The 24,323-nt window shown below is 41.2% G+C and overlaps 1 protein-coding gene across 3 annotated transcripts in view; it reads right to left on the bottom strand.

Annotated features, from left to right (window-relative positions):
* MAST4 (microtubule associated serine/threonine kinase family member 4) overlaps nucleotides 1-24,323 on the bottom strand; it is a 521,110-nt gene that overhangs the window by 228,501 nt on the left and 268,286 nt on the right. For all 3 annotated transcript variants that reach the window (XM_036310367.1, XM_036310366.1, XM_036310368.1), the window contains exons 4-5: nucleotides 19,538-19,569; nucleotides 6,374-6,409 (exon numbers count right to left, since the gene is read on the bottom strand). In XM_036310367.1, the coding sequence (XP_036166260.1) occupies nucleotides 6,374-6,409; nucleotides 19,538-19,569 (68 nt within the window). The remainder of the gene's footprint in view (nucleotides 1-6,373; nucleotides 6,410-19,537; nucleotides 19,570-24,323) is intronic.

The raw sequence follows: 24,323 nt of genomic DNA, 5'->3' as shown, positions 1-24,323 counted from the left end.
ATAGGACTGCGTTCTTAGGCTAAGGTCAGTGCTCAGGGTTACAAACATGGGCAGGGGGATTTGTACACAGGCAACAAAAAAAGCAAGAGCAACGAAGTCCTCAATAGAGTCATTTACAGGCTACAGAGAAACGGGCTGAGAGTTGGCCTGAGGTGTGAGGCAATGGGATCTCTGGGGTTTCAGGACATGCAGATCCGGGACCACAGCCGAAAGAGGCCAAGAATGAGAGGGTAGCGTGAAGTGTGTGAGCCACAACCTCAGAGTGCCCACAACCGCCAAAGCCCTCTCCCACAAGCAGCTTCATCTCTTCTCGAGGCCGTTCTGCCAATGGCTGCTGGAGAGGTTTTTTTCAGCCTCCATTCTGAAGGTTCCCGCTGCCAACACCTGTCTCAGTGGTCACTAGCTGACCCCTAAAGACCAGAGAGTGAGATTCCCCAACATTAACGTACCCCAAGAGAACAATTCTTTCTGCCAGGCCCACGTTGGGTATGAAAGCCTTCGACTATCTGGCATTTCTTTTAATCAGTTACAGTGCTTTGGGCTCCTTTTACAAAGCCATCTGACTGGCAGACATCAATGCAGAAACTATGAGAAACCCCCCTTTCTGTGGCCCTGCAATGTGCAGTCATCCATTTCAAAGCCTGTGCAGCTCCCAGGGTTCAGCTGTAGACACAGCTCCCTCAGATTCTTCATTGTTCAGACATCCAAGGAGCCTAGCCGTCGAGGAGATAAAAGGCTTCTTCTGAAAGCACCACGGAAAAGAAAATATTTGTTCTGTCACCGTGCCCCTACAGGTGTGCTCTTATGCTCCATGGCTGGAGGTCTAAGAAGATGAAAACGGAGGGGCCTTCACAGAGCTGGTGGAGGCCTGGTCAGATAAATTGGGGCTTGGGGATGTGTGCTGTCCTAAATTGGAGAATGCTGAGGTGCCCTCCAGCCTGCGGCTATTCTACTCATTCTTACAAAATATCCTGCACTTCAGGATGGCATTCAAAAGAAACACTTTGACTTTTCTCTTTCCCCACTACTGAATACAACTGCAATTATATTTAAAATATCTGTACTTTCCATCTCTTTGACAGGCCCTCTTCACTTGTGAAGTTTCTATTCAATACATTTCAATAGTCCGATCTCTTTCTAAGAAATAGTAAGCTGACCCCTAACAAAGCCAATACTAGAAGAGACCAATGTATTTTTTTTTAACGTTTCTTTGCAAATAGTTATTTCATTCATTAGAATTTCAATGTTAGCAGAAATGACAACAGAAAACTCAAGGAGATTCACATTTAAATATTTAGATGTATAAAAATATTGTAGGGATTAATACCTAGAGGCCAAATTTAATTGTCATTTTAAAAAGTCATCCCTTTTTTCCCTTTTTTTCCCATTTTTTCCCACTCCCCCCCTTTAGCCCCATCCTCCCAGCCCATACCCACCCTCCCCAGTTCTTTACTACCCTACTGCCCATGTCCAGGGCTATGCATATCCTCCTATAGAATAAAGAGGTAATATGCAAATTAACCCTCACACCCTCACAAGATGGCTGCCTACAAACAGGCTGGCAAGGGAGGTTAGTGAGGGATGACCAAGCAACTGAACAAACAGGCTGCGTGGGGCGATCAGGCCGACAGGGGGGTAGGTGGGGGTGACCAGGCTGGCAGGGGGGGGAAGTTAGGGGCAACCAGGCTGGCAGAGGGAGCAGTTGGGGGTGACCAGGCCAGTAGGGAGGGCAGTAAGGGGTGACCAGGCTAGTGGGGAGGAAGCAGTTAGGAGCAACCAGGCCGGCAGTGAGGGGGCAGTTGGGGGCGACCTGGCCAGCCTGGCCAGCAGCAGAGGACAGTTAGGGGCGACCAGGCCACCAGGGGACAGTTAGGGGCGATATGCAGCATGCAGAGGCAGTGAGGGGTGATCAGGCTGGCTCTGGGGGGGGGGGGGGGACAGTTAGGGGCAACCAGGCAGGCAGGCAGGTAAGTGATTAGGAGCCAGTGGTCCATGACTGTGAGAGGGATGTCCGACTGCTCATTTAGGTTCAATCCCGGGGATCAGGCCTAAACCGGCAGTCGGACATCCCTCGAGGGATCCCAGATTGGAGAGGGTGCAGGCTGGGCTGAGGGACCCCCCCCCAAACACACACACAAATTTCGTGCACCGGGCCTCTAGTAAGTATGTAAGTTTTCTGGTAAAAAGTCATCCTTTGACATAACAACCTGGAAGTGCAATGCAGCTGCAGCACATGTCCCAGCTCACAGCAGGTTTCCCTAAAGAGGCAGCCATCCTCCTTAAGGCACGGTGAACAAAGGTCAATGACTACTGACGGGCGGTTGCATCTGAATATATGGAACAGACTTAACACCTTTCCTAATGGCCAGAAGCCCCAGCAGCAGAACAACCAAGTGCTTAGTCACACTCAGAGCTGATTTATAATCTCTAGGAGGAGCCCAGGGAGAGTGAGTCCTCACTCCCAAGGAACGACATCTTCTCTGGTGACAACACTCCACCGCCGGCAAACCTGTGTAAAACGGAAGCAATCTGGGAGTCTCACGCTTGCATGGGATCTCGTGGCTCTTCAATGCTTTGCTCTACATCCTACGTGTAGGAGGCTGAACATATTCCAGTGGTGGATCCAGACAAACTAAAGATGGGAAACTGGTGAGATTTTATGTTGAGAACATTTTAAGAAAGCACCAAACACACAAAGGTAGTATTTAAGGAGGGTAACATTTTAACAAGAACAAGAGGATAGTATGAAGTTAGAACAACGTCAAGTAAAGTTCCCATTTTCCCTCGGCCACTTGTAGGCAACTTTTGCAAGTCTTAAACGGATAATTAATGTGTAGAAAACATGCATTCGGCTCAGCTTTGTTTAGTTGGTTGTTTTGTTTTGTTTTCAGTTGTAAAATTTTTTTCATCTTTTAAAAGTATCATCACATAAAGTTGTCTTATTTTAGTTTGATGTAGATTAAGGATACCTATGAATGAAGATGGGTTCCAGTTTACCTTAATAGGTCCAGAAAAGATAGCCCTGGCCTGTCAGAACATAATACCTGAAATGTTTTTGGAGGTACGTCATTGTTTCTCGGTCAGCTCAGTAATATCATCACTTGTCTAGTATCTTTATGTGAGGCAGAGGGGCTCTTCATGACACGCATATGAATCAACACATGGTTATTTTTACTCAACATTGGGGCATCACCCTCTCCTCATTTCTCAAGTCCTGTGAGCACCATTTTAATTATTCTAGTGCTTATGTCTTCCTAGTTTATCACTTCACATCCCCTAATTATGGCGACTTTTTGAATACATTGAAACACTGCAACAACACTGCCAAGATGTTCTGGCTTCAGGAATAAAAACTACTCTGTTTATTGCCTGTGGACGCCTGTAGTCACTCCAACCCCATTCACAGGTGGTTGCTTATGTTTCTTTGTTGTATAAAAGCAGAGAGGTTCTCTATCCTAATTTAAACTCTATCCTTTCAGAGTCTTTAGAACTGGGCAGCCCGGAGCAAATTAAAGGTTTAAATATTTGACAGTATTATAAAGGCAACATTGTTTTATTAGTAATTTTATGATACCCTTATTTTATTGTTTTTACTGTGATTTTAAGTTCCAGTGATAGGCTACAGATGCTTAACACACATGCATAATTACATTTAAAATATATTCTAGTTATATCTTTTTATATTTGTCACATCTGTCAATTTTGATGATGATTAAAACTTGAGTGCAGCAAACACAATTTGAATTGACCAAAATACAGCTTATTTCGACACATGATATGGCTTTTAATTAGCACAATTTATGCCATTTGTCACCTTTGATATAACATGATTGACTGCTGGCTTTTGCAAGGCTTAACTTGTTCAAGGCCTTATAATTACCATTCCCTCTGTCACTTAGATGTCCACTATTGGCCAGCAGAAGTGCCTTCAATTTGGCTCATCTGTCCTTTATAGCTCAACCTCCACACACCATTGAAAGCATGCCTGTTCTTTAGCAAAAACAAAAAACCCAACCAAACAAACAAAACACCTATTCCAAACCAGTAATTTTTCCCTAAGTTCCAGAAAGAGTCTTGATGCACTTTAGTGGAAAGTAATATTAGAAACAAAAATTGGGGTGCAGGGAGGGAGTACCTAGTATGATGTTTCATATGAGTATGGAATAGAAGCTGGAAGGTAACTGTTCATTACCTTCTTTAGAACAGAGCAGAAAATTGTATTTGATTTTCATTTAATAAAGATTCTAAGTTCAGCATGGTCCAGGTGGCTCAGTTGGCTGGAGCATCATACCGTGCACTAGAAGGGCTGCGATTCATTCCCAGTTAAGGCAGATGCCTAGGTTTCAAGTTTGATCCCAGGTGAGGGCCTGTATGGGAAGCAGCCGATCAATGTTACTCTCTCACATACTCTCTCTCTCTCTCTCTCTCTTCCCACCTACCAGTTCTCTCTGCCCCTTTCTCTCTCCCTCTCTCTCTCTAAAAATCAATAAGCATATCCTTGGGTGAGGATTAAAAAAATAAATAAACAGCCTGACCAGCGTGGCTCAGTGATTGAGTGAGCCACATGAGACATATGATCCAGGAGGTCACGGTTTGATTCCCAGTCAGGGCACATGTCTGGGTTGCAGGCTAGATCCTCAGTGTGGGGCATGCAGGAGGCAGCTGATCAGTGATTCTCCCTCATCATTGATGTTTCTATCTCTCTATCCTTCTCCCTTCCTCTCTGAAACCAATAAAAATATACCTAAAAATACATAAGCAAATAAATAGATAAATTTTTTAAAGATTGTAAGTTCATATAGGTTTAAATGTAACTCTAAATTTACTAAGTCCTTTTTTTCCTTATGTGAATAATTTTCATTAATATCCTCCTCTTTTTAAATTTTCATCTTTAATATTTATACACATGCAAAAATTGCCATAGCAATCCATTTATTTAAATTATAATATTGAAAGTACTAGGAATCTCATTTTTTAAAACATAGTTGTAATTTTTCCAAGTATACTATTCAATAATAATCACAATACATTAATTATTTCATCATTACACTTTTGGCTATAGAACAAACTAATGGTTTTGTGTTTTTTCTTTATAACCAAGTGAACAGGGATAGAACTTACAAGGGATGCCTCTTTGCTTTCATAAGCAAAATACAAACCTCATATGTATTTGTATATGTGTTCATTTATAGGACCATATTACTATTATTTCTTATCACAGGCAGTTTTAGTGTTTATCTCCAATATTTCAAATGCCATTAGAAAAACAGAAAGGTATTTATCACCTTAATATTATAACAACTAAAGTTTCCAAAAGCAATTAAGAATATCAGTGAACCCAAATAAGTTACTATTCACATTTACATGAATTTAAAATTAAGTATTGTCTTTAAGATTCCACAAACTACAAAACAGTAATTTTTGTTATATTTATCATATTCATTGTTATATTATCTTTTATATTGAAAACACTTAAGAAAAAAGTCCCAAAATTTTAAATTTAACTTAGCCAGAAAAATAAATGGTTTAAAAACAACCATGAAAAGTATTTTAAAAAAGGCCAGTTAAGGAGAACTTACCAGACATTACAATTCAATAGAAAGCCATAGCATTCAAAACAGAATGGTTTTGGAACAGAAACAGACATACAGAGATCAGAAGAGAGAGTCCAGAAATGATCCAAATATTTATGTGACAAAGGTAACATTTTAGTCCCATGAAAAATTAAATTTCTTGTTATAACTAGGACTTAAGTAACTGGAAAAAAAGAAAAGACAGACTCCTACCTCATATCATGTATAAAATTTAAAACTGGAGTAAGACTTAATGTTTAAAAAAGTTGGGAAGAAAATTTATGAGAATATTTGTATGACCTTGTGATGGACGACACCACCTTGCACAAAACAGATTAAGAAACAATAAAAAAAAGACGAACATATTTGATTGAATAATAATAAACAATTTTCATTTGGCAAAAAGCATATACACAGAGACAAAAACTGTAAAGATATATTTGCAAAAATACAACAGAGTATTAACATTTCTAAAACACAATAAATAGCTTTTCGGAACTGTGAAACAAAAACACTACAAAAAAAAATAAATGGGCAGTGGAAATGAACATGAAATGAAACAAAGAGAAATTCAAATGGACAATAAACATATGAAAATATGCTCCACATCAATGGTACTGCAGAAAACGCAAATTAAAGTAATGGTCGGAGATAATAAGATTGGCACGAATTAAAAGGAATGGTAGCATCCAGTGCTGGTGAGAATGTAGGAAATGGGTGCTCTTATGTGCAAATGTGACTTGCTAGTCCTTTGCGGAAAATAATCTAACAATATCTATTAAAATTAAAAATACACATACCGTTTGACCAAGCAATTCCACTTCTGGGAATCTATCCTATAGGGAAAAAAAAAAAGGACCAGTATGTAAGGACATAGGTACCAAGATGTTTATTGCAGCATTGTTTATGGTGGGGCAGAGGAAGGAAAGGGCTGGTAATAACATGAATGACTGCCAATAGGAAAATGGTTAAATAAAATGTGATATATCTGTAATAAAGAATAGTATATAATTATAAAGAAGAATGAGATAAATCTACCTTGGAAGACTAACATTGGGAGAAAAGCAAATTGAAGAGTGAGTGCTACAATGTCATTCTGAAGAGAGCAGCAACAAGGGCAAGAAAATGATGGGTGGGCATGCACTCGTGCACTGTATAAGGGACGGAAGATTACAGAGAAACGCTGAAGGCAGACAGTGGCCACCTGGGGTTGTGAATGGACACAGGGACTGGAAGAGATGAGGATTACTTATTTCTCTTAGTGTATCTTAGTGCTGTTTCACTAGTTACTATAGCACCACATTAATTTCATAATTTAAAAAATATATTTAAGAAAAATCATTAGCGTTTCTTACTGGTAGTAGAGCAGCAGTGTTTCCAGACATTCATCTCTTAGTAAAATAGTAAATAAACAAACAAACATTCTCCTGAAGTGAATTAATGCAGATGGTTGGTGAACACTGATTTCAATCATTTGTAGTCAAGGCATGCTTTTGTAAACTAGTTTTATTTGATGATAATAATTTTAGACATCTTTTGGAAATATGCCCAAAGAAGATTTCCACAAACTACCTCCTGGTCATGCAGGGTACCTTTCCACGGTCACCACACAGACAGTGTTCCTCCTCCAGACAACACAGGCCTGAGGCGTCAGAGCAATCAATGACTTCCACTCTCCTGCCGCCATCTTTACCGGTCCACCCTCTCGGGATCAGGTTCCCCAACTTTGGTACTATTGACATTTTGGGTAGATAAGTCTTTATTGCAGAGAGTTGCTGTTGTCCTGTGCTCCGTAGGATGTTTAACAACATCCCTGGCCTCTGCTTTCTAGATGATAGGAGAAGCCACACTCCCCAGTAGTTGTGACCATTAAAAATGTCTCTAGACATTGTCAAATCTTCCCTGAGGGGACAAAATCACCTCTGGTTGGGAACCACTGCTTTAGACCAACAATCAGTTGAAATGTACAATCGACCTTCCTTGTTTTTCTAAGACTCAGTCACTGTGGGGACTGTTAAAGCCTAAGGCCAACCCTCCCTAACTATTCCCTGATCACCACCGTTCTATGTGTGGCCCTCTCACCCACTAGAGGTGAACACCTGAGCTTACACACCTGAAGCTCATCTGGTCACATGCTTCCTCCTCAATTCCCCGACTATGCTGAGCCTGAGCTGTCCGCTGCAGTTCTTTCCAGAAGAAATGTGGCTATTCCCCTCTGACTTCAGCTTGAAATCTTTACCTGCGCTGCTCCCAGAACTACGCATCCAACCATTTCTCTTGGGCTTCCCTGAGGGGACTTTTTCTGACCAAGTATTTGCTCATTTGTAGTCACTCATTTCTCAACTCAGTCTCCCCCAGCTGGGTAACCCACCTCTTCCAACAACACATATTGGGGGACAGTTTTACCCCAGTGTCTCCACACTGTATCAACTCACACATGATTCTCCCTAATTTATTTCTAAGACTAGAGTGTTATTATACCACTGGAAAACTCTTCACAGTTTCCTCAATTGATCTATACATGTAATGCAATTCCAATAAAAGTCTCAACAGACCATTTTTGTAGAAAATGATTCCAAAATTAAAAACCTAAATTAGCCAAAAAAAACCTTAAAAAAAAATGAACAAAGTTGAAGAACTAACAATATCTGCTATCTAAAGTTCTTATAAGGCTATAAAAATAAAATAGTGTGGTGTTGCTATGAAGACAAATAGGCCAATGGAACAGAAAAGAAAGTCTGTAACTAAACACACAAATATATGGACAGTTATTTTCAACAAGGTACAAAGTGACGCAGTGGAGAAAGGACAGTCTGTCCCACAAATGACGTTGGAACAAATATGTACTATACTTAAGAACATGACCTTCAAGCCATACTTCACCCTGTATACAACATTAACTCAGAATGAATCACAGACCTAAATGTAAAGTTGAAAACTAGAAATCTTCTGAGGAAAAAACTCAGGAGATAAATTAGACTTCATCAAAATTTAAAACTTTGCTTTTCAATAAATGCTATAAAGAGACTGAAAATAAAAGCCACAGGCTGAGAGGAAATCCACCAATGAATAGTAGCTTATTTATAACGGCCAAAACCTATAAGCCACTCAAATGTCCATCAGCAAGTGAATGGATAATCCAACGATGCTGTACCCACTTAATAGGATATTACTTAGCAATACAAACATAATTTCAAAATGACTGTGCTGAATAAAATAAACCAGACCATAAAAAGTACTCTTTTTTTGCAGTACTCTTTCATTTATTTAAAATTTTAGAAAATGCAAACTGATCTTTAGGTATGGAAAGTATTAGTAACTGACTGGGCATGTGAGGGTGGAAGGAGCGATTATAAACTGGTAAGAGGAAACTTCTGGGGAAGGTGGGTACTCCACTACCTTGATTGTGGTGGTAGTTTCAGATATATACATACATCTATTTATAAACTTGTACTCTGAGTGCAGTTTATTGTAGTCAATTATGCTTCAATAATGCTATTTAAAAAAAGGGGGGCGTGGGAGGGGGGTGCGGCGTGGGAAGCATTGTTAGCTGCTGGGGAACATTAACTACTAGACCACGCAGGGTTCTGCCGCTCCTGGGACAGCTGAAATTGGCTCATGCTACGTGGAATTTCATGATGCACTTTTTTGTTTGTTTTGTTGTTTTAAAATCTGCTGGGGTTTATGACACATAGAATTCACAATTCTTGGGTACTCAGCCTAGGCGATGTTAAATAGTAGATAAAAGGTGCATGTTGGGCAGTTAAGTACCAATTTAAATTATCTTTGCTTTAATTTCCCCTTTAACTGTTTCCCAAGACAAACATCGCTATCACCATCCTACTGTGATCTTAAAGATATTGTCCGACCAACAGCTTTCTGGGGGGGAAAGAAATTAGAATAGAGCCAAGTGGCCTGAACCCTCAAAGATAATAATTAAGTACCATGCTTTTTAACCAGATGTTTGATGACAATAGCTTTTCCTGTGACTCTATCCAAAGCAAGTGCATTTACATACAAATTGGTAATACCTTGGAATCCCACCTAAGAAAGCCACCACTGTTCCCCTAAGATGTGGAACCCGTGCACGGATCTATTCATTTCATTTCAGTATACAATGTCAAGTGCATTTGTAAAATATACTCCATTGCTTCCAAGTGCTTCTTTAATCCACAAGGACTGGTTTTAGCAGTTTAAACTAATTTGCCCTAGACGTAAAGAACCTTCTGCTTATTCTCCCAGATAATTGATACTTGATTTGTTAAGCTTCTAAACATGATGCTTTTTACCCTGCAACACAAAACCCCTGGCGAACTCGCTCATGTGCCCCATGCAGAGCAAATGCTGTTCAGCGCCTCTGCAGCGAGGCCAAGGAGAGCGGAGGAGAGGAGCAGCACGCTCCCTCCCTTCTCCTCCTGCCAGCGCCAAGGTCCCCACTGCCCCCGCAGTAAACATCATTTGTTCCACAGCAGCTATACGAGGATGCCATGAGGTGCCAACTCCTCAAAGCAAATACCGCCCTCAGCTTTTGAAAAATAAAAAGAAATCCAAAAGATAACCTCTGTCTCAAGCTAACCTCCTAAGTAAAAGCACATCCCACCACCACCGATGACAATAAAGACTGCACTGGAAAATCAGGGTTTAGTGAGAGTCCGGCATTCAGTGCTAGTGCCACCATAAGGTTAATCCTGTTGGTCTCTGTGGTACCACGGAAGTCAGAAATCATTTTTCCTGCACCATGAAGAGCACAAAGCATATGCCAAGTGAATATTTTCCAACAGGGTAAGAACACCTTCACATAAGCATCTACTACATCTACAAGTAGTTCTTGAAAGAAAAATTTATATTCCTAGAATAAAGGCATTTAAAAATCTTTCCCTGAATAGAATATGCATATTTGATTTTCTTCTTAGGATTTTCATTCTTAAAACAGTAAAATTTATCCTTCTGTGCTTGGTCGAATGGATGCCACCCATGTCCACTTGCAAATAAAATTCAGAGAATATGCTAAATAAAACGTTTTTTTCTCTCCTGCAATTGTGCTTAGAGAGTTATCTGCCTACAAGTCCTTTGGTCAAAATTTACCTGGGTGATGTAGGAGGTGAAGCTGTACCAGAAGGCCCCTGGGAAGAGGAGTGTGCATTTCCGGCATGTGCTATGTGCATGTCTTGGGTTCCCACACCTGCATGGAGAAGTCCTCAACCTCATTCCAGAAGTGGTGACTTTATAGAACAACATGGTAAAGACAATGCATGTGAATTCAGGTGAAAGAAATGACCCTCCCGAATTCCCAGAGGGAATTCTGTGCAGACAGCAGAGAAGGAAACCCTGAAATAACTTGACCCGGCTGGTCAGGTCCGACAGTGGGCTGCCAGCAAGAGCAAAGAGCAGGGAGCTGAACTGTCGGGAGTCAGAAGGGCAGAGAGGGTAAGGAGAAACTCCAAGACACAATGAGCTCTTCCAGGTACCACCCACCTCCCCACAGTTAGCCAGAGGCCCAGGCAGCACAATGGGGCACAGAGAACAATACAGAATGCAGCTGCCCAGCTCAAATGTCTCATTAGGTATGCACCCATTTGGGGACTGCCAGTTACTGCAGCTGGGAATGCCACATCCCACCAGTGTGACTGTCACACGTCTCTTATTTGTCTGAGCAAACAGCATCCTGGTGGTGCTGGTGTGAGACTCTGAGGTCTTCCCTTTGGTTGCAGTTTTAAGAGTAAACTCTTAAGAAGAGGTTGAGGCCATGCTTTGTAAAATGTTCAAAGAAACCGTGACAAGCGGGTGAAGTCAAGCATGTCTGTGAAGTGCCCCCTTTATTTGGTCCACGCTGTGGATGTCAGTGCTAAAACTCACATCTTACAGTACAAAATGCAGCCACATCCTTGCGGATGTTCTCTTACTTCTAACAAAATAGACTTGCCCTTAATAAGCAAAGGGTGCTTCCCAGTTCCTGGTGGGTAGGAACCCCAAATCCTAGTCCCAGCTCATAGCCAAGGAGCTCTCTGAGCACAAGAGAATCCCGAATCCTCAGAGCTGGTCCCTCACTTACCAAAGAGAAGTATTCTCATCAGATTTCTGTTAAGATTTCTTCCAGCTTTGCCATCTTAGGATTAAAAGTCTCCACATGGACATCTATAATATCCTACCTCACTTTCCTCAAAGCCTGTCTGTCCCAAAGCACAGTGTCAAGAAGTAACCTGTCTTCGTGCTGAGGATGGGCAGGCCGAAAAGGATGAATTGCCCTGGAGGAGGGGCCGCTAGCACAGCCTGTTCCTTCACAGCCTGATGATGCAGAACAGAACACCTGTGGGTCTGTCCCCACAGGGCACCTAGGAAACTCATAACCAAGGTGGATCTTCATGGGTAAATGTGGATTCCCACAAATATGGGGTCAACTGACCTCTTTAACACACCTTCACTGACAGAAGATTTGTAAACAGTCCCTCAGAAAATGCAGCTCAAATGATCTGGCTTTAAAGGAACTTCCTCAGCCCTAACCGGTTTGGCTCAGTGGATAGAGCATCAGCCTGCGGACTCAAGGGTCCCAGGTTCGATTCCAGTCAAGGGCATGTACCTTAGCTGTGGGCAAAGCCCCAGTAGGGGGCGTGCAGGAGGCAACTGATCGATGTTTCTCTCTCATCGATGTTTCTAACTCTCTATCCCTCTCCCTTCCTCTCTGTAAAAAATCAATAAAAAAAAAAATAAAAAAAAAAATATATATATATATATATATATATATATATATATATATATATATATATATTTTAAAGGAACTTCCTCAGCCTATATTGTGGTCTAACTCTACAGGACAAAAATAAGTGATTGGGGGAAAGCTTCATTCCCAATGTATTTTATTTATTTAATAAAATACTTGCAATATGTTTTATTTATTAATAAAATAATGCATGCCAAACACTGTTATAAACACTTTACAAATATTAACAGATAATATCTTCAAAACACTCCAGGAGACAACAGTATTCCCATTTTACAGAGGGAAATACTAAAAACGCATAGAGGTGAAATAACTTTCTGAAGGTCACATGGCTGGCTCAATGACAGGTAGATGGTTGGAACCCAGGTAGTGTGGCTACTGCGTCCATGCTCTGAAATGCCCATGGAGTAGCAGACCTGGGAGGTGGCACTAGAGAGAAAACACAGCCATCTGCCTGCTTCAGTGGCGCCTGTCCACGCCTCGCTGAAAAGGAGTGCTCACTAAAAACTTCCCCTAATTCCCATCTGACTCAGGTTTGCTAAAAGTTATTCTAGTAAATATGAAGTAGAAAACTTCCCCTCGTGCCTTTGTTACACCCTAAAGCTCTCCTAAGAACAATAGTTCTTAATTGGGGTGACATTTTGGATTCACCTTGAGAATCACAAGCCTCGGGCTTCCCCTGCCTCCACCCAAACAAACACACACACAGATCCTGCTGTGCATTCCCAAGTGTGTTTGCAAAGCACATATTCTGATAAAGCTCCCGAAGCAAAGCTAAGGTCTTCCTACAATTGTCAAAGGGAAGATGATCAATCCTACACTGTTTCTATCTCCCAGGTCCGCTCTCCTATCCACTTCACAGAAGACGAACGCAGGCGTGATAAGGGATGCTGCCAGAACATACAAATACCCAACTGCCTATTCGATGAATATATAAATGCAATTGACATTCCTCCACAGTCTGAAATCCTCTCTTTACTCCCAGGATATATTACACCGTGCTCTCTTTATATAAACATGCCACTTTAAATGCTAATTCGGATGCAACACTCCATGTTTTTCTTTTGTTTCTGGGTTTCTAACATTCAAAACGACATTGGACTTCCATTTGGCTTCGACATTAGATATTTTGAAATTCTTGCTTCAATATTTGTGGGGATGGGAGAGAAGAAAGTGCAATGAAGAAAACTAAATTTATTTTAAAACTCATCCAAATATGGTTTACATGTTTTTTATTTTATTTTAATTAAGCTCTTTCCCTCTCAGGAAATGTTGCCTTCACCTTACTGAAAATCTGATAAATCTAACTCAACTCAGTTGTAAAGCCAAGGTGATTCCCTCTCCTTGTATTCTGGAATAGCCTCATTTTATTCAAACTACTTTCCCAAAGGGTCCGTCCAGGCAGTATATTCTGGCTGAAACACAATCGGCCTGAATGTCTTCTTTTTAAAAAGTACACAAACCTATATATGTCCATTACTCCTTTCAATACATCAATATGAGACAAACTATCTCTTCAGTCCAGCAGGCCCAGCTCACCCAGAAGTTTCTAGGAACAATCAGGTCCTTTGCCTCTGCGGTCGTATCCACTCTGTGACAAAACCCTCTCCTTCTGCCCACTGTCATCTTCCACCCCATACTTGGACACCCTGTCCTGCCCTGCCCAAGAAAGACAAAATCAGAAAGAACTGAAAGAAGTCCCTCACCCTTTCATACATTTCTTCACTTACATGTGGCAAAAAGGTTCCCGACAGCTGCTCCCCTCTCAGTCACCCTGTCCCTCTGTAGTCATCCTTTAATGAATGGTCTTCCGCTGTGCTAAACGCAGCTCAGAGACACCCCGCCCCAAGGAACATGCACTCCAGTGAGACACTGAAGAGAAAACATCACTAAGATGCAAGTGAATGGGTTTCTAGTCCTGGGACGTCCAGCACTGTGGTAGGTGTGTTTCAGACGCCTGACTTTGTTGTGGAGAGGGAGGCGAACGTCCTTGCAGACCTGGAAATAGTGTACAACAGTACACACCTGCACTACCGATTCCATGGCCAGCCCTGCAAGAGCCCTGCCACTTCCAGAACCATGATGAAAGGGAAGGGTGACGAAGAAGGAACACAAATCCATAGAGAGCGAGAGTTACTAGATGCTAGTATAAATTAAACTAAGCCAAAAAGGATTGCTAAGCTGCATTCTAGTAACTGCAATACTCCCAGCAATTCCTCAGCAGGCAGAACACACTTTTCCAGGGCTTCTGAGCACCTAGGGGCTGCTTCTCTCTGGGTCTCTGCCACTGGACACCCCTGTCAACTGGGTATGGCCAAAACCCATCCAGTCAAGAAACTGGCCAAGTGTCAGCCACCGTTTCTACTAGAATAGATAATTGCAGAGAGTTGCATGAATCGAGCCCTGTGGGGCTCCATGAAACAGTGCTCACGATGGAAAGGTGGAGAAGAAAGGCTAGTTTAAGTAGGAAGGAGAATTTACTTGCTGAGAATAGACAGAGCAAGTTTCCTTCTCTGTGTAGGGAAATGTGAAAGTCCATTACAAAACAAGATTGGAGGAGGCAAGGGAGCTGGCCCAGCCATTCCTGCTCCTCTCTCCAGGGAATGCCATGAAAAGTGAAGCTCTCTGTATCTTGGAGAGCTGCTGACTGGGCAATTAACAAACACAAAGAGGTCCTTTGTAAATGAAGGGTAGCTGCCAGGAACACAACAGTTTTGCCCCTGAACCATCCATTAACTCACACCTTAGGCTTTTAGCCTTTTTCCACTTTCCCTGCCTGAAAACACCTCCCAGAGAGTTTTTCCACTTAGAAACATCCTTTCAGGACCCATGTTCTAAATATGAGACAGGCCCACAGCTCTACTGGCACCTTCATAAATATGGACAGTTTAGATGTGCGTTATGAGAAAAATCAAAAGAATGTCAGGAGCGCCTATGTGTTGCACACTGAATTTAAATCAAGAAGGACTGAGCTTGCAGCTCCTGGCCCTCAGGTAGCGGATACTGTGAAGAACTAGAGCAGTGATGGCGAACCCGTTGACACGCGTGTCAGAGGTGACATGCGAACTCATTTTTTTGGCTGATTTTTCTTTGTTAAATGGCATTTAAATATATAAAATAAATATCGAAAATATAAATCTTTGTTTTACTATGGTTGCAAATATCAAAAAATTTCATTTCTATATGTGACACGGCACCAGAGTTAAGTTAGGGTTTTTCAAAATGCTGACACGCCGAGCTCAAAAGGTTCACCATCACTAAACTAGAGTGAAAAAGCAGGTGATTCACTGGGCTGGGAAGCTCACAGTCTAGCAAGGGGAGACGGACTTGGAAACGATCTACAAACATCTACACTGTGTACCTTACCCTGCAGGCCAGCTTGTGGAAAACAAAGAATTGTTAGAGTCATTTCTCTTAAAAGACTAAATCAAAACAACAAATCTAGGTCTACAGTGAAATGTCACCTGTACATTATATATGCCATCATCTCATTTGCCTTACCCCTTCAACCTCCAGGTCAGTCAGTCTACCATAAAGTATTTCAAGTACCAAAATTTATCATCATAACTCTCCCTAGGATTTTGGCATTAACCAACAGGTACGGCCACAGCGGCTATTCTAATCACTGCAAAATTTTTCTCCAAATTATCTTTAAGTCTCCATAAGTATTTGGGTAAAGCAGTTAGAATTCCACCTGCATATAATTACTGAAAATTTTAAATAACATACTCCAAGAATATCAAAATGTAGAGGGAAGATTACGAACACACCACCACATTAATGATACACATGAAACTTTCTGTACGGCTTTCTCAAATTCCATTTCTTTCACTCCCTGCACTGATAAGTAAGCTGTATTGTAAAAATGCTTCCCATAAATGTTTTTAGACTTTGACTGTAGGTGTTTGTATCCAGAAATAACAGTCTATCTTGCTTTGCATATGTTTAAATTTTACAATGAAAATACTATCTTATACCTCGAATGTGCTTTTAACTCTGCTCAGCATTCTATTTTTGATAGTTATATTCATTGATACATATACTCTAGAGCAGTGGTTCTCAACCTTGGCTGCACATTAAAATCACCTGGGAGTCTTTTTAAAATCCTGATTTCTGGGCCTCATCCTCCGGAAATTCCGTTTCTTTGTTATGGGGTGGGGCCACAACATCAGTAACAAAGAAACAGAATTTCTGGAGGATGAGGCCCAGAAATCAGGATTTTAAAAAGACTCCCAGGTGATTTTAATGTGCAGCCAAGGTTGAGAACCACTGCTCTAGATCATTCATTCTGCCTGCTGTATAGTATTTCATTATATAACTATATCATGATCTACTTAAAGAATGCATAGATTTTGAGAGGCAGCTGAGAGGAAGGCTAGCAAAGAGTATGGCAACTTCAGTTCCACTGAAAAAGAGGAAAAGTGCTGGGAGAATCTGGGATTAAGAGCCTTGGCAAATGGCTAAATTCCTCTTTGAAAGGAAGAAGAGGACGAATGCAAATCCAGCTACCCCAGGGGCCAGAACAGAGATGGAATCTGCAGCCTTGAATTTGGTAATGGGCTGGAAAAGTCTCTGGAAGATTGATCTGGGATCACTTGATTATTTAGTAACATCTCATCCAGAAAGTTAATTCCCTTGACTTCTCTGGTCTGTTGCCCTTTGCACCATAAAAAAAAAAAAAAAAAAAAAAAAAAAAAGTTCAGAGTCATTGCCTTTGCAACCTTTTAAGTCATATATGAATCAGCGCAGACTTCAGATAGTTCTTGAGAAAATGATAATAAATTATAAACTAATGAGGATCTAAATTTCTTTTTTCTTAAACAGAATATGGTTTGCTTTTTTAAAACTAGAGGACCGGTGCACAAAATTTGTGCATTGGGGGAGGGGGGTTTCCCTCAGCCTGGCCTGCACTCTCTCACAGTCTGGCACCCGTCGGGGGATGTCCACCTGCCGGCAGTCAGACATCCCTCTCACAGTCCAGGGCTCTTGCAGTCCAGGACCCCTTGCTCCTTACCGCCCGCCTGCAGCGGAGTCAGGAGAGGCTCCCGCCACTGCCACTGCACTCGCCAGCTGTGACTCTGGCTTCTGGATGAGCGGTGCTCCCCCCTTCCCCCGCTGTGGGAGCGCACTGACCACCAGGGGGCAGCTCCTGTATTGAACGTCTGCCCCCTGGTGGTCAGTGTGCATCATAGCGACCAGTCATTCTGCCGTTTGGTCAATTTGCAATTAGGCTTTATTATATAGGATTCGTAATTTAAAAAGCCTATTTTCTGTCTTTTATTTATAAAAACTTAATATATATCTAAATATTATGTTCCTATGATTCTAGACATAAAATTATCTTCAAGCTTACTTAAAATAATGTTTTTAATCTGATGAATTCATGTGTCTCAATGATGTAAATGCATTTTTTAAATATTATCTTTCAAAACATACAAATCAGAAGTGGCAGATACAACAAAAGCCCCTTGGGAGAGCGCAGGCTGTCTGAAGGTGCACACCCCGACAGGTTCAGTCCCATCTCTGTGTAATCAGAGGCAATGAGGAATACAGCACACCATGCCACTGCTCACTGTTCCCATAGAAAGAAGATTCCACAGCACATTGGGATCAAATCCCTATTCTTTCTGGGAGAAGGTGCTAAGAGATCTGAAAGCATTTATGCAGTAAATAAACTGAGAAAGTGGTAGCAGGTTTAATAATCGGGTACCATTATGTTGGCAAGCATCAATACCTAATAAAGACACACTTGCCCTAACTGGTTTGGCTCAGTGGATAGAGCATCGGCCTGCAGATAGAAGGGTCCCAGGTTCGATTCCAGTCAAGGGCAAGTACCTTGGTTGCGGGCACATTTCCAATAGGGGGTGTGCAGAAGGCAGCTGATCAATGTTTCTCTCTCATCAATGTTTCTAACTTTCTATCCCTCTCCCTTCCTCTCTGTAAAAAATCAATAAAATATATTTTTAAAAAAAGACACACTTGTGCCCTTCTTCATTTGATTTGTATTTAAACCACTGTAGCATTTATTTTTAAAAGTATTTTGTTTTCTCAAAGTCATAAAAGAACCTTGCATGAGAAAAGTAATTACTGGCATCTGTCTGATGGTCACGGAAAATGCTGAGTGACGGTAAGTCCCAGAACATCTATATCATACATCATTAATTCTTTGGGGGATATTTGGATTTAATTGAAAATTCAAAATAACATGCTTATTTTTGGTTTGCTTCACTTAGAAGTATTAATTTCTCTAATAATAAAAAGTGTAGATTTCTGTTGAGATATGTACCGTGCTTTATTCCCATATTCTGACTGATCACTGATTTTTATTAGGAAGGGGATTTTAAATGGCTTAAGTGTAATTCTAACTTTCTGTTATTGAGTAGTCAGAGCATAGACTCCAAACAAATCTAGGCCATCATTTTTAATTTTTTATTAAAGATTCATACTCTCAAGTAGAGAAATTTAATATTTTCTTTATATTCCCCCTATCAACTCATGTTAACATTAACAAATTGAGACTTACACAAATATTAAAAGAGATTTGGCCCTTAAACAGATATGGGGAATGTAATTTGCTAATTAACATTACTTTAATAGTTTATAGAAAACATACTAATTCAGAAACAGAAAAAAAAAAAGTGTGAGCTATTAAAGGCTAAAAGGAAGATGTATGCAAAGAAAAGGTTGAAAACCACTATGAAGAAATCAGGTCAAGAGTTATAAATCTGCTATTTTAAATACAAAAGCCTTACAAGGATCAGTTCATTAAGACCTAGATCTAACAGTAGAGAGCTCAGTTCATTCAAAGTCTTCCTTAATTCAAATATAAACTGCATTATTTACTCTGCATGAAATCCATAGTATAAAGAACAATCAGAGATTTCCAGATCATAATTCTTGATTCAGACCAATTTATACTATCTGCAGACCAAATAATGTTTTTGCTTGTTTACATAGAATTTTAAAATTTAAATTAAGATTCTTCTAGGAATAAATATGCATTTTGGTTTACAATGCCAATAAGGAAATTAAAAACAACCTGAAAACTTTCAAGTTACTTTGAAATCACTAATGTTGAACATTTATAAAGAAACGCACTTTTTGGTTTTCCTAATTTGGTTGATTATCATTCATTTTCCATTTGCCACTGAAAATCTAACAAGTCAGAGAATAATCACTTTACAAACTGTACCTTCCCCCCACCCCCCAACACCCCCCAAAAAAGGAACAGAATCGTGCTACTTACAAACTTCCTCTCCTGGGAAGACTTAGCTCCTTCTGCAACAGAAAAAACACACAAAGATATATATGAGAAGCTACATTCCCTCAGACCACTGGGACAGGAAATTATAATAAGAAATGTATTGTCCTTCCTTATGCGTAATTTGGCATTTGCTATACATAAGAAATTTTAATGTCATAATTTTATGCTGGATCTCTCCTTATATTATTCTTTTTATCTATTGTGTTCAAGATACAAACACTGTTTACCTAAATTCCAGAGCAGGAGACACCACTCCTCACAAAGCAATGACAGTAAAATACTGAGTTGAGTTATCTGGCCCTATAACTGAGCATAAGACAAATCTGATGAACCAAAGGCCTTATCCAAAGAAGAAACAGACAGAAGGAGGAAAAGTCTTGTGGGATTATCTATAATAATAAAATCGTAATATGCAAATCAAGTGAACAGCGGAACAGTTGGAACGACTGTTGTGACTGTGAGGGCCGGCCGAGGCAGCCGGGGCTGCAAAGGGCTACTCTTGTGAAATGAAAAGAACAGTTAAGTCAGACAAGTTGTCCCCAACAGAAACAGACTCATGCCAAAACATTGTGCATACCCAAATTACACTTTATTTTCAAAAATAAATCAAAAGACTTCTTTCTGGTGTTATTTTTTAAATAAATGTGAATTATGACTTGGGATATTTGAAGTAGGTTAATGAACCTCTAAAAAGGTAACTAGACAGCAACACCAATCAATAGAGCACTTTCTAGCTTTAAAAGGGTGCTCTCACACTTATCTCTAATTAAGACCATTATGAACCTAACTACAGAGGGGCTGTGGGAAAACAACAACAAGCAAACAAATAAACACAAAGGGACACAGGAGTACCTCCGCCCATTAATGAAGTTTTCAAATCCACGGGACTCAAGAAGGATTACCTGATGACAATAATTAAAGAATACGGAGCAATGAGTTACTGGACTATTTAAATTCGAAAAGGACACACTGTAAATGCTAAAGGCTCGGCTAATTTGGTTTTCCATTCCCATAACTATAGTTTATGTCTCTGCCTTGCAGGAGCTCAAGCGTTATCTTTTCAAAAGTGTTTTCCCCTCAGCTTCAAACTCACCTTTCCTGTTCCCTATTTTTATGGGCTCCTTCAGTGCCTACCAGGACAGCGGCCTGCCATCTCACTTCCAGACAATGCAGTTCGCTCCACAGAACGTGGCCTGAGCGTCGCAGGCTGGAGGGGAGGATAACTGCTTTAGATATGATGCCGGACCGATTAAGTGGCAAATGTATTTGATACAGGGTTATAATAATCACATCACCGTTTAATGGCAAGAAGAAACAATCAACAATTTTAGGAACAGAGTATCTTTTTCCTTCTTCCAATAGCAAACTTTCTTTCAAGGTCTGTAGGGGTCAGTGGTGACATGCTTTTTTTGCTGTTTTGTTTTGCTTCATTGCTTAAGCCTTGATTAGCTCCATGAAATTATAGTGTTTGCTGAACTTGGCTCCCGGATTCTGAAACGTAAATATACCTTCACTGACTAAAGCCTCTGACTATAACAGTTTTCCTTCAGAACTGCAACGGAAATGCAAAACCAATGAGTAACTTTCTATTTGTGCATTTTGGCTCTGACAAGCCCTGAGAAATTAGTTTTGTATTCAGATTTTAAAAAGAAATGAGAGACCTTCCTAGAAGTACTTGTTCACCGGACTGTTCCTTGTAGAAAAGACTTTGAGACCCACTGCACAGCAAGACGCCAAGGGGTCCAATAAAGAAACACTACTCTGTGCAGTAAGTTGACTCTTACTGGATTCAGCAGATTAAAGAAAAGGAAGGGTACCTGAGATGTTAGCATTAATAACAGAAAGAAAATGTCAGACGTCACTTCAACTTTATATGCAAATAGATCACTATAAAAGGGAAAAGGCATAATGAGTGATCCCAAAGAGTTGGATCAATCATATTTCACCAAATGACTCCACCATCCACTGGCTGCTCTGCTCTGGGTGGGCAGGGAAACGCTGAAACAGCAAGATAGGGGATAAACACCAGCTCTGTTTTTAATCAGTCTTTCGAGTTCGTCTAGAATTATGAGTTCTAAACAAGAAGAAAGGTTACGGTGTGCAGCCCAGCACTGCGGCTCTGCGGGACAGCAGCCCAGGCTCAGAGATGAGGCGCAAGGACATGCAATAGGCCGCTGTCAGCTGACCTGACGCTTCCAAGCTAACCGAGCCGGAGGAGCTAATCCACCTGACGGCTTGAATGTCAGGCTCGGGACTGGAAACTCAATTTGGTAGCAAATTGGAATCAGATGTGATGGTAATAAAGTGAGAGGAATGACTGTGCTGTGGCCAAGACCTTGTGAACAGGAGCTGCAAATACCAGGCAGGCGAAGCAATTGCAGGCAGAGCGAGGAGTGCGGCTGCCCTGATACGTGGGGACCACATGCTGATAAGGTCTGTACCACTCAATCTAAGTGAGCAGCGTCAAGGCATTTACTGCCCAGGTCCCTGTGGTACTCGGTGTGTGTGTCCTTGTTGTACTTTCCTAATGTCATGATAAGGCCACTAACAAATACCTAGTTAGATCAGACATTTGGTATCGGTCACAGTCATAAACCAAAGTTTGTGCATATATATTTGAAATATGTGTTAAAAATTTAGCATCAGGTAAACATTAGAGGCACTGGGGATAAAGGACTATACTCGCTATAAAATACTAGTGTAGTGTGGAAAGGCCTGGAACAGAGGTCTTTTAAAAGTACGCAGCAGTATGAAGGGCGGAGGGTCAGGACTGATTCTCGCCCAGTGATGGTCCCCATTATTCACGATGACAAAATCTGGCGGAACTGACATTATGCTCAACCTCAAGAGTAAGCGAATGGCAACACTCATGCTTGGACAAAGCAATTGGTTCAAAGACGGTCGGAGATTCAGTCTGGGAAAACAAGACGCAAAACAATGTTTGCTGGGGATTCCTGGGGAAGAACTCCCTTTCTTTTTCCAAGAGAACTAGCAGGAAAGAAGGGGCATCATTCACCCTAGGAACCTAATGGCCACTATTTGATAGACATGAAAGGTGGCATAAAAGAAACAGACAGAAACTGGGTGTTGGGTGCTATCTTTGAGACAATGGTTCTAGCCTTGCCAATTACCTGGATTTCTCAGTTACACCAGCCAATCAAGTTCCTTTATTGTTTAAAGTAGTTTAACTTGTGTTTTCTGTTCCTTGGGATTCAAATATTCCCAGGTGACACAATACTTGAGCCTCAGCTTTATTAAGCGTCGTCTGGGAGCTGGCTAGGCAGCCTCAGGTGTGGGCGAGGAGAGGAGCATCCCAGAAGTGGGCACAGATGTGGCAAGGTCGGGTGGAGTGAAACTGTACACAGCTCCTGGGAAGACTGGAATGGCTGGGACAGGAGGAGAAAGTAACCACCACCAGGACGTGAGTATGGATGCAGGGACAGGGCCAAGTCATAGAAGGTTTTTGAAAGGGTCTGCCTTTGTCCTATGGACAAGGGGGAACTCATGGAACACTAAACAGGAGAAAACATGGCCGAATCAGCACGTTCAAGGGGATCACTCTGGCATCAGGGTGCCAAAGGGCTCACTGGGAACAAATGGGAAAGGAATTAGGGGCTTATTCCACTGTCCAGGATTCAGGACCAAGTGCCAAGACCAAAGAAAGAGGCAGTGGGGAGGGTGGCGAGGGGCAAATTCAAGAGACAAACGTGTGCACAGAACCTGAAGGAGAAGAGCAGGAATGCTTAACTTCTGGAGCTAAAGACAAGGTGCGCCATGCAGAGATTAGGGAAAAGGGGACATCCTAGCGCACTGGAGGCCTCCCAGAAGTTAAATAATGGCAATCTGAATGTAAATGAGGGGATGGCAGAAACCACTCAAGTTAGCTCAGTGATGGACAGGAACATGAGAGCAAGTTGCAAAAGTAAGATAAAAGCAAAGGTTGCCATTCCAGGTCTTTCTTGCTTGGAAGTTAAACACCAAACCCCTTTCCCACTTTAAATTTTTACACAAATGGTGGAAACTGTTTTTCTTTACTAAATGCATCTGCCTTCGTGTGCTGAACAGCAGTGCCCAACATTTCCTGAGGAGTAACATACATTATCGTATTGAATCTTCACTATTATCTCCACTTTAGGGAACTGAGGCGGAGGCAGGTTAAGCAGCTTACACAAGGTCACGGAGCTGGGTAAATGGCTTAGCTTGTCCTTGAATCCATATCAGCCTTAGTGCTGGGCAGTTTAATTACTTTTCATCACCAAGTAAGACCCGGTGTATTTGTACTGTGGACTCCCCTCATGAAGGGCACCAAGCTGCATTCATAGTTGATAACACACTGGCTGGCAATCACCCTCAGGAGGGAGGGACACAAAAGATCTTTGCAGCTCTTTCTAAGCAAATTTCACACTTAAATTATTTTTATAGATTCTGATTTTACTTGGAGCAAAGCCTTGCAAATACATTACTTTTAACACAGGCCTTTTAAAGGAGAAAAGCGTAACAAGTCAAATAATCAGCTAACCCCAAAGTAAATGAGCAAACGAAACAAGCTTCCTTTCCAGTCAATCACTGTGGTTTTTGATGCTTCCTAACATGTTATACCCTGGACGTCAATAAATTAAGCTTGGTTACGAGATATTTATATACCTACTGCCTTCCAACTCAGTATTCTATAAGGGATATCTGCCTCCTAAGTCAAAAGTTTCCATGTTTCCCTGCAGGGTTTGCCAAATAACTAGAACATCTATAATAATAAAAACGTAATATGCAA

This window comes from Myotis myotis, unplaced genomic scaffold (assembly GCF_014108235.1).
Source record: "Myotis myotis isolate mMyoMyo1 unplaced genomic scaffold, mMyoMyo1.p scaffold_m19_p_5, whole genome shotgun sequence".
Lineage (NCBI taxonomy): Eukaryota > Metazoa > Chordata > Mammalia > Chiroptera > Vespertilionidae > Myotis > Myotis myotis.
Note: the sequence above shows the minus strand (reverse complement) of the source record. Positions and strands in the feature narration are given on the sequence as shown.